At 40.8% G+C, this 11,179-nt stretch overlaps 1 protein-coding gene across 3 annotated transcripts in view; it reads left to right on the forward strand.

Moving 5' to 3' along the window:
- Acvr1c (activin A receptor type 1C) overlaps positions 1–11,179 on the forward strand; it is a 73,612-nt gene that overhangs the window by 44,689 nt on the left and 17,744 nt on the right. Inside the window, exon 3 of one of the 3 annotated variants that reach the window (XM_028769233.1) lies at positions 7,142–7,381. The exons of the other annotated variants lie outside the window; for them this stretch is intronic. Within the exon in view, the coding sequence (XP_028625066.1) occupies positions 7,142–7,381 (240 nt within the window). The remainder of the gene's footprint in view (positions 1–7,141; positions 7,382–11,179) is intronic. 3 annotated transcript variants of the gene reach the window in all.

The following is an 11,179-nucleotide window of genomic DNA, read 5'->3' on the forward strand; positions in this document are numbered from 1 at the left end:
ATATTGGGTAATATTTAAGCAATAAGAGTCTTCATTCTATAGGGTACTGCTGGCATGGCGGGTATTCTGGGGTTCAGCCAAGCTTTGTGGAGACAGCATGGGAGATTGGCAGAACCATCCCACGCTGGCATTTCATGGGTGCCAGTCTGAGCAGTGGTCAAAGCCAAGCAGTGGCAAGAGCATGCTGCGGCTCTTGGCCTCAGGCCTTGTCTAGTCAGGAACATGGTGGCCCCATAAGAACAAGGCAGATTGAGTGTCACCATTTTAAATATTATCATCAACACTTATCTGCATACCTGTGTGAGTGTATATCATATGCAAGTGGGTACTCATAGAGATCAGAAGAGGGTATTGGATCCTCTGGATCTGGAGTGATAGGTGTTGTAAGCTGTGCCCACTCCCCATCATGAATGCTGGCTCTCTGGAATAGCAAGGAGCACTTTTAAACACTAAATAGTTCTCTCTCCCTCTTCCAACAGCCTATGAATCTCATCTTTACCTGAGAGAAGCTTTTTATCGTTATTATTATTATGCTCTTATGTCAATAATAATATTTTCAGCCCATTGCTCTTATTTCCTTAAAACATAAAAACATTGGTGAAAAGTTTGCAGTTTGGTACATACTCCTCCCAAAACTAGACACACCACATAAAGTTGTCCAGAAAATATCTTTATGTGTGATGCCACCTGCCTGCAAAAGAAATTATGAAATTTGTCCAGTTGAAGACTTTTTCTAGATAGAGCACCAGAGCAATGAAACTTGTTTAAATAGGTCACAGTTCAGATTAAAGGTAGAAATACTTTGGCTTGTTCCTGCAGAAGCTTAGGAGAATATTTTAGACTTATGGTTCTGTACAGGAAGTGCCTGTTGATCACAGTGCTTTGAAAACCTGACTAGCAGTGTGTGCATAAGGAAGAGCATTTGCTGCTGTGCACAGTGAAGCATTCTGGAAAAATCTGGCCAAATGAATGTGAGTCTGGCTTATTCTTCCTGACTCTTATCATGGTCACTGATGGAAAGGAGTAGTGGACTAAGACAAGCAGGAGGCAGAGAGTGGGGAGGCGGGTATCTGCCTACAGCCAACGAGTCCATGATCCCTGTGAGGTCAGGCAGAAGTCTAGGGTTGTGACTAGTCCTCTTGTTCCTTCCAGGGTACATTCTGACCTCAGTGCTACTGTACATAATGAAAGGAGTCTTTAATAAGGGGTGATTAACCTGGGTCTCTTAAGGGTATTTTGGGCTCTTTTAATTTTTTTTGTAGCCACTTGTTATAATAATGTTTGGCAAAGAAGCACAAACCTTGAGTTTTGTAGAAAACACTGTTTGTAGGAAACCGTCTGGCTTACTCTTGTCTGCCTGAATTACCTTAAGCTATCTGTTTATCTAGTGAATACCTCCTTAATCTCTGTGATTTCCAGACATTTCTCTATTTTGCCTCATTGTACACATTCATTTTAGTCACCTTAGTACCATTTTAAAGTGGGAGAGAAAAACGTTTGCAATAAATTGAATGTAGACGTAGACTAAGATTTTCATGGCAGTAGCAATTTGGATGTTCTAAAAATACTTGATCAAATGCATTTAACCACACTCACTTAACCGTAATTCTCCTCAGTCCTAACCAATCTCCTATAGTAGCTCACCAAGCAATCTCAATGCATACCAAGGGAAGGTGAAATTGGTAAGCTGGGGCCATATACATCTAATGAACACCAATAACTTTTTGTCCCTTTGATAAAAGATACAAGGTCAGAGGTGGTTGAGAGAACATGAGAATCACGTCCATGTTGTCTCCTCTATTTCTTTGCAACTTGTTGAGTTTGCTTCCAAAGCAAGAAATGAGAACGTGTGGGAGGAAGCTGATGTGAGCAGCAGTCCAGGGAGAGGATGACAGAGCTGAACTCTCTCTGCTACAGGTCCTGGTGACTTCACCATCAGCTCTACTAGGCACTGAAGGAAAGATGCAAATTCACCAGTTAAGTCTGTCCTTCCTTCCCTCCTTCTTTCCTTCCTTCCTTCCTTCCTTCCTTCCTTCCTTCCTTCCTTCCTTCCTTCCTCTCTCTATCCCTTCCTCCTTCCCTCCCTTCCACCCCTCTCTCTTCTTTCCTTCTTTCCTCCCTCCCTCCCTTCCTTTCTTCCTCTCTCCTTTCTTCACAACCTCTCTTCCTCCCTTCTTCTGTTTGCCCTTCCTTTTTCCCCCTTCCTCTGCCTTGTTAATCCATCTCACCTTCCGTATCTATGAGTTCTGCCTCCACAGATTCAGTCAACTTCACACTGAAAGTATTTAGGGGGGAAATGTGTTTAAACACATCTCTACAGACTTTTTCTTTAATATTATCCTTTACACAATGTGACCATGACATAGCATTTACATTGTATTAGTTTTTAGAAGTAATCTGGAGAAAAATTGAAGTGCGTGGAGGAGTGGTGTGTGGGTTATGTAAACGTCTTATTCCATTTTATATAAGGGACTCTAGTGTGAATTTTAAATTACTCCCCATAAATACCACAAGAGACTTGTATTTCTTTTCCCAGTTCAATGGATTTCAGAGTCCTGGAGAGATGCTTGTGAGCTGGTTTTACACACATGTTGGCTAGTACTTTTGCACTCCCATTTTTTTTCATTTAATTGGCTCAGGAAGAAAGTGCTTTGACTTAGTGATGCAGTGTTCCCCAGATGTCACTTGTGCCCTCATGTTGAGTGTACTTCCACTGTCACCAAAGAATCATCTTCACTAGCAGTTGTCAAATAATAAGTTCTCCTGTGAACTCATTATTGTTCCAAAAGTAGTGTTTGTGTCAAAGCTATCTCCTACCATTGTTTTCTATCCCAACTCATTGGCTGTATGTATACACTTGTTTTTTTTTTTCTTTCCCATTAGGATTACAGGGAACATTTAATTTAAGGCAAGGGTTTACAGATGTTTGCTTTTAGAATTGCTCAGTGTTTAAGGAATCCCTTCTGGTTGGTGTTGCTAGCCTGTTTCTAGCTGAGTAATCTTTTTTTCGTCCCTTACTAACTTATATCAGTAGATCTGTTCACAAAGGGAGAAACATTGGCCATCTACAGTAAACATCTCTGAGAGCGGTTGCTGGCGTCATGGCAGGTGACACTGATTTCACGTTTGCTGACCTTTTGTCTCTATTAGTTGCCATAGCGATGAGCTGAGCTCTGCTTAATAGAGCTTTACCAGAATGGAGACAATCAATAGCTTTTAAAGGCTAATGTTTATGTTGGTGGCTCCTAATAGGAGATATCAAAATTAAATGTAGCTATATGAAGGCCTCTGATGACAGAGCTGCAGGTGTGGAAACGGGTATTCAAAAAGAAAAAAAAAAACCTTAATTCAGAAGATGAATTCACTCGGTGGCTTTTTTGAATACCTACGATCCTCCGTGAGGATACAGAAAAATAGCATGACCATTGTTGAATCGGCAGTTATGTTCTTTTACAATAGCAAGCTTCAAAAGTCACAAGGACTTGGTTAAGGGTTTCTGAAGCCTAGTTACCAGAGAACACATTTTAGCACCCCTTGAAGAATACTCCAGGCCAAGCTCTCTCCATCCTCCTGCTCAGCAGCTAATGATCCCAGAGGAGTCCTGAGATACACAGATATGTAGTGGGCAGTTTCCATGTACTGTGGAAGCACAAGAGTCTGGACTGAGCCTCAGAGTCCTTTACCTACTGACAGCTGATGGGCAGCTGCTGGGTCTGTGGTGACACACCTAGGAGCACACCAGGGACAAAGTGGATGTATCTTCTGTCAAACCCAATTGTTTTCAAATGTTTCACATATATTTTTTGCCATATCCGGAACGAAATGCAAGTATCAGTAATGCGCTTATTATCCAGTTTTGACAGCACAAGGGTAGCATGATTCACGAAACTCATTGTCAGTCACTTATCTGAATACAGGTGCTGTGCCCTAAGTGGGCTGTAGCTGAGCCTTTCTTAGCCTGGCTGGAGTGAGTCTTGAAGGTGGAGGGTGTGGTTATCCTAAGGTTCTGGATGTAAAGGAGGTAACCCACAACCAAGCAGGACTTTCCTTTCTCCAGGAAAGTTTGAGATGTTTGAGAACTCAAATCTCCTAAATTCTGTTGTAACAGTTTCACAAACATACCTCAAAGCATTTTAAAAACAAAAACCGTGGGATGGTGAGATGGCTTCATCAGTGCCTAAGAGTGTGTAATGTTTTTGTAAAGGACCTGCATTCAGTTGACAACTGTCTGTACCTCCAGCTCCAGGGGTTCCTACATCCTTTTCTGGCCTCCACAGGCATCTGCTTGCCTATGGTACAAATACAGACAGACAGGGATAAACAGACATACATATAAATAAACATAAGTAAAAGTTAAAAAAAACCAAAATAGCAGAAATCAGAACCGCTGGAGATAGGACATGACTCTAAAATTAAACTGGTGCAGAGGTAATCTTCAGTGAGCCAAGAAGAGGCAAGCAACACACCAACTTCAAGGGGAAAATTAACTTAAAAGCAGAAGGTGTCTGTCATCATGAACTTTTCATGTATCACTGTTTTTGTAAGTTTAAAAGAAAAATCTGAAATGTTAGATTAATGTTTCATTAAATAGACGGCTATGAATATAATTATATCTTTTTTCCTTATGTGTATGTGTGCATGGTGTATATATGTAGGTGTATGTTTGTTCGTGTATGTGTGTGTGTGTGTGTGTGGTGTGCGTGTGTGTATTTATGAAGACAGAGGTTGGTATCATGTGTCCTCTTTCATTGACCTCCACTTTACACATTGAGGCAGTGAGCTCAGACCTTGGTTATTTGGCTTGTCTAGTTGGGCAGCCTGCTCGGAGGATCCTGTCTCTGTCTCTCGATGCCAGGATTACAGACAGGCCTCCATGTCCTCTTGGCTTCTACATGGGTTCTGGAGATCCGAACTCTGGTCCTTACATTTGTGCAGTGAATGCTCGACCCACTGAGCCAGTGGTTCTCAACATTCTTAATGCTGAGACCATTAGTGCAGTTATGCTGAACCCCAACCATAAAATTATTTTGTTTGCTACCTCATAACTGTCATTTTGCTGTGGTGATGCATCATAATGTAAATATCTGTGCTTTCAGATGGTCTTGGGTGACCCCTGTAAAAGGGTCGTTTGACCCCTAGAGGGGTTGTGACACACAGGTTGAGAACCATTGCACTAAGCCATCTTCCCTTCCCTTAATTATGTCTTACTATTATTTGGTTTCAATGAGCATATCGACATTTCTAAAGGAGAGATCTCTTACATAGCAGGAATAAAGCTAGTTGATTTTTCAGTGACCCAACAGTTAAGAACTCTTTACTGGTGACCTGCTGTGAGTCAGGCACTGCTGTAAACACTGGGGATTCAGCTAGGAATACCACAGGCAAGTTTCCTCTCCTTACAAAGCTCATGGTCCCCAGAGACAGTCAGATAATACATGAACCAGCAAATGACTACCATGTGGTGATCTTGAGTTTCCAGGAAGTGAGTGGAGACTGTGAAGAAATTCTTTTAAAATATCTACAAGTTTTATTTATTTATTTATTTTTAATTTGAGAGAATTAAACTATGTTGTCAAGGCTGACCTTGAGTTTTCAGTCCTACTCTCTCTGGGACTGTAGATGTGTCACTCTGTGTCGAGCTTCCTGAAAATACCTTTTGGTGGGGTTGTTAGCTGAGATCAACACTTTTTACTAGGCTTATTGACTTGGGCTTCAGCCCGTTCTCCGTTTTCATTCTTCCTGCTCCAGTGTCTCTTGACACAGTGGCCACTCAGAATAAAACTTCAAACATATCCCCAATCCTCACATCTTCTTTCATGTGAAAAGAAACTCATATTCCTTCCCTTAGCTTCCAACACACCACGCAAGGTTTCCCTTCAATTTCCTGATCCCATTTCCTCCTCCTGCCCCCCATTACCTGTTCTCTAGGATATGTTTCCAAACCGACCAAATAGTTCCTAATGTGTATAATACCTGTGGGTTGTGACCCCTCACCCCCCTTGGGGGCTGAAGAACCCTTTCACAGGGGTTGCCTAAGACTGTCGGAAAGCACAGATATTTACATTATGATTCATAACAGTTGCAAAGTTATATTTACGAAGTATCAATGGAAATAAATGGGTCCCTTTCACTGGCTCCCCCTTCCCCATGCTGGCACCAAGCATCTTTGTTCCTTCTTTCTTTGTGTCACTGTCTCCAGGACACTTTCCCAGAGGGCTTTTCTAGGTCCACTCAACCTAAAGCGACATTTTGCTCTCATGATGTCTTCCTTCCTGCTGATTCATAGCACTCATCCCGTCTTCTGTTCGTCTTACCATGCAGCCGTCTGCCTAGCGGTCTGTGTTTATGAGAGTACGCATCAGACAGTAAGGACGGACTCTTCACTAATTGATTTCCAGCCCCCAGACTAATAGCGCCATATTTCAAGAGCTTGAGGATTATTTGTGAAATGAATGAATGGATGGATGGGATTTCTGTAAGGATGGGACTGTTGAATAACAAGGAGAAAACGTTAAAAAGAAAAGTATCAAATATTTTGGAGGATGTTTCAAATTTTCCCAGCCATTGCTTCTGTAATCTTACCACTGCCTCCCACGGTCATAGTCATAGCAGCAGACAGCTCACACGGTGTTCTTATCTTTGCTTGCATTGTAGCCTTTGCCAGTGAATTTAAATCCATACTTTGGCAGCTGCATAGTCTACTGTAGTCACCAATACCATATTAATGACAATACCTGGATTTCTGAAACATTTTTAATGTTAGTACTTTTAAACCATTTTTTCAACTTTCATATAAAGTAATGAATGGGTTTTATTGTGAAATTTTCATATGCATATGTCATTATGCCTTGTGGCACATGCCTTTAATCCCACTGCTGGCAAGGTGGAAACAGGAAGCTTAAGAGTTCAAGGCCATCTTTGTCTACGTAGTTTCTTGTTAACCTGGGCTACATGAGATCCTGTCTCAAAAATAAAATAAAATAATCCTTGGTTTAGAATTACTACAAAACTCTCCAAAAATCACTGTAAACAAATTCTAACAACATATAGACAGAAAAATATCTTTTTAAAAAGGAATATGTCAAAAACATTTTTCATGAGTTGATTAATGGTTTCTTTCATCTTTCTTTTTAAACTGCAGCATCTCCAAATGCCCCCAGACTTGGCCCCACAGAGCTGACGGTTGTTATCACTGTGCCCATTTGTCTCCTGTCCATAGCAGCCATGCTAACTATATGGGCCTGCCAGGACCGCCAATGCACATACAGGAAGACCAAGAGACACAACGTGGAGGAACCACTGGCAGAGTACAGCCTTGTAAATGCTGGAAAGACACTCAAAGATCTGATATATGATGCCACTGCCTCAGGCTCAGGCTCTGGTAGGTGTATATTTTCAGTAAGCACACTCTTGTTTAAAAATAAGTGAATAGTGGCTTTGATAAAAATGTCCAATGTGAACTCATCAACTAAAGTGCTCAATAGGGATAGGATAAACAAAGTCATGGATAGACTCCGCTTGAGGGGCAAGAATCTGACATTAATTAGGCTAGAATGAAGAAGTAATTTCAGGTAGGAACCTAAATATTAGGCTAGAACAAAGAAGTAATTTCAGACAGGAATCTAAATTTTAGGCTAGAACAAGGAAGTAGGCTTCAGACATGAAAATGACCTTGGACTAGGACAGGGAAGTTGGAACAGATACTTTGGTCATCCTGATAAGCCCTTAGAAACAGTGGGTGTTCACAGAATTGTGTTTAATACCTTGCTTTTTCTTTGACTATTTGTGTTTATTGTCTTGCTTATTTCTTGACTATTTGCATCTATTGTATTGCTAGACCCTCAACCTAGAACTGACCTTAATACATGCATGTAATTAAAATGGTATAAAAGAGTAAAGGAGGGGGATGGGATAGGGTGTTCTAGGGAGGGGAAATGGGGAAAGGGGATGACATCTGTATTGTAAATAAATAAAATATCTAATAAAAAATGATGAAAAAAGGAAAAGAAATTGCTTGAAGGATTACAGAAGTAGGTTTCTGTATAGTTTTTCAAAAGGGCTTTAAGATTAGTTGTCCCCCACGAATTTCCCATCACCCTGCTCCTTCCCAAATTTAATCTTATTTCAGTTTCTTCTTTGTCTCTTTACTACATTCCATTTTTACCTTCCTCTTTTCTTTTGTGTGCAAGAGAGAGGAAGAGAGGCATCCACCACATTCGCACACACATCACAGGCATACAGAGATATAGAGATGGGGGGAGAGGAGGGGAAGGACCATGGAGCTGAGTGGGGAGGAAGTGGAGGAGGGAAAAACATGATCAAAATACAGTGTATGAAAAAATATTAAAAATGCCACTTTGTTGGACGAAGAAGAAAACTGTCCTGATGTCTTCTTAGATGTGCACTGCAGCCTCTTTGAGTTTAGTTTCTTTTTTTAAATAACTGGAATATTTATTTTTTAATGCAGGTTCCATATGGCCTTTTCTACATATATTTGAACTCAGAGTTAAACAAGTGAATATCTGATTCTTATAAAAATGAAAGTCATTGACATACCATTGTATCTCTTTGTTTTAATTTATAACATATTTTTAGTTCATTAATATTCTGCTGTAGAATTTTTAGTTGATTCCTGCTGCTGTCTCAAAACTCATGGGACATGTTAATTGTTTTTTTTTGTTTTGTTTTGTTTAACACAGTGAGATTTGGTTCCTTGTTTATTTGTTGTGGGAGCAGAGTAGTTAGGGTTGTTGGGGCTAAGTCCAGGAAGTGTTAGTTAATAAGGCTGTTTTCCTGTGGACATTTGTTTGTGACCCCAGGAGGCCTTCCAGATCTGTAGGTGTCCTGTGGGGATGTGCTTTTAGAAGGTAACAGGAGCTGCCCTGGAATGAAATCATGTTATGTTCTGGAAGCCCAGAAGTGGGAGCCTGAAGAAGCTCATGGCATCCCTGGGTGACTCTGCGGCTCAAGTTGTTCCCTCACCACCACGTTTTCTTCTTTAATGGATTCAGACCTCTAATGAAACAATTCTGAGTTCCAGACTACATCATGGAGTAAAAGAGCCTTTCTTAATCTGACAAAACATCATGGAGTATAGGAACAGGGCAGGATTTCCCTGAAGTTATGGTGGTTCCTCTCTTCCCATCTGAATTTCTAGAAATCCTTAGTCCTTGGCTTTGCAGATACGTGACCAAGAGTACACCCAGAAGAGCCACTTCATACACCCTTACAACTCTCTTTGCTTTAGAAGGATCATTAGTGTCTTTATTCCAACCAGGAACAATGGTACCTTTCTGTAATATAAGTACTTGGGAGGCTGAGTTAGAGACCAGCCTGGGCTCCATGGCAAATCCTTGGCTTGAAAAAAAATGAAAGGAAACCAAACAACCAAGCCAAACCAAACCAAACCAAACCAAACCAAACCAAACCAAACCAAACCAAACCAAACCAAACCAAACCAAACCAAACCACACCAAACCAAACACACAGCTTCAAGGGCCTCTCTCACTGGTAGGTGTGAGCAGCAGCCAGGCAGACACACTTAGAGAGGCAAGAGGGAAACCACATCACTTTCATTCAGGCACCCATACTTAACAGGAAGTTCTCTGGATGCATCAGAAAGGAACAACATTTTGGTGACCCAAAGAGTAATAATGGTGGTCCAGGGCATAAGTATACCGTGAAGTGACATGTTTTAAAGAGAAAGCCAAGTCTTAGATCACTTGATGATGTTAGGTGGTACCCTGTTTAGTTTTTATCGTCAACTCAACCTAGGGACATCTGAAAGGAGAAGCCTCAGTTGACAAGTTCCTTGGATCAGGTTGGCCTGTGGGTCTTATGAGGAATTGTCTTGATTGCTAGTTGCTACAGAAGGGCTCAGCCTAGTATAGGCAGTATCATCCTTGGGTAGAGGTTCTTGGACCATACAAGGAAGCTAAATACAAATGTGCCAGGGAGTGTTCCAGCAAGCAATGTTTCCCCACAGTTCCTGCCCCCAGGTTCCTACCCTGACTTCCTTCAAGATAAACTGTAATCTCGAAGTATATGCCAAGTAAATTTACCCTTTCTGCCTGCAAGTTGCTTTCGGTCATGGTGTTTGTTTATATTTCTACTCTTTAAGTGTATTGAATCTGACCCCAAGGATTTCTTCTCCAAGTTAAATGATACAAATTAAAAAGCAGACAAGTAGATGTGTCATTTAAGAAAGGAATAATGAACTGTCAAGATAGCTCACTGACTATTGGTGCTTGTTGCCAAGCCTGAAGAATTGCGTTCATTTCCAAGGAGTCATTTGGTAGAAGGAAAGAGCAGATCCTCATTGGTTGTTCTTTGAACGTACACTCCTTATAATGCCCCTCTATACAAATAAATAAATGCAATTGATATTTTTTTATAGGAAAAAGTCATGAGCTGAACACAAAATACAAAATTTCGACAAGTAGCACAGACCCAGATCAGTGTAGATTAGTGTAGGAAGCTTACTTTTTTCCTTCAGTGGATGCAGACCATTGCAGAGAGCCGTAATGTTCAAATTTCATAGGACAACTGATTATGGTATCAGAGCATACATCTACAACACAACTCCTACACCCGAGGCTCAGGGAACATTGCAGAAGATGGAGTAGAAAGATGGTAAGAGCCAGAGAAGCAGGAAGTCTTCTGTGAGATTGCGCCTCCTGTAATCAGCAGGGAAATTTCACCTGTGAGACCTCAACTACTTGGACACGGCCTGGACATGGCCAGAACATGGACAACACCAGTAAACATGTTAATGTGGAAGGGCAAAATCTCATGAAGCCACCAAATCTCATGTGGACCCCAAGTTCAGACACACCAAATGCAGTCTTCAGAGTGTGTTTATATATATTTGTATATACTATACATGTAACAATAAAAATAAAAAAATTATGTTTTTGAATGGTTTTTAAAAGTGTGTTTCAGTCATGGATATGAATTTGTTGGCTTCTGAACTGTTCCCTTTGAGAATGTTATAAGATATTTTATGAGAGGAGGAAATAAACATGCCTACGCCCAGATCTTTTTGATTTTGCAGTAAAGATTGAACCCAGTGCCTCAAACATCACATGCTGGACAAAGTTCTCTTACCCTGAGCTGCATCCACAGACTTACTTTATCTATCTATCTATCTATCTATCTATCTATCTATCTATCTATCTAT

This window comes from Grammomys surdaster, unplaced genomic scaffold, assembly GCF_004785775.1.
Source record: "Grammomys surdaster isolate TR1022 unplaced genomic scaffold, NIH_TR_1.0 191, whole genome shotgun sequence".
NCBI lineage: Eukaryota > Metazoa > Chordata > Mammalia > Rodentia > Muridae > Grammomys > Grammomys surdaster.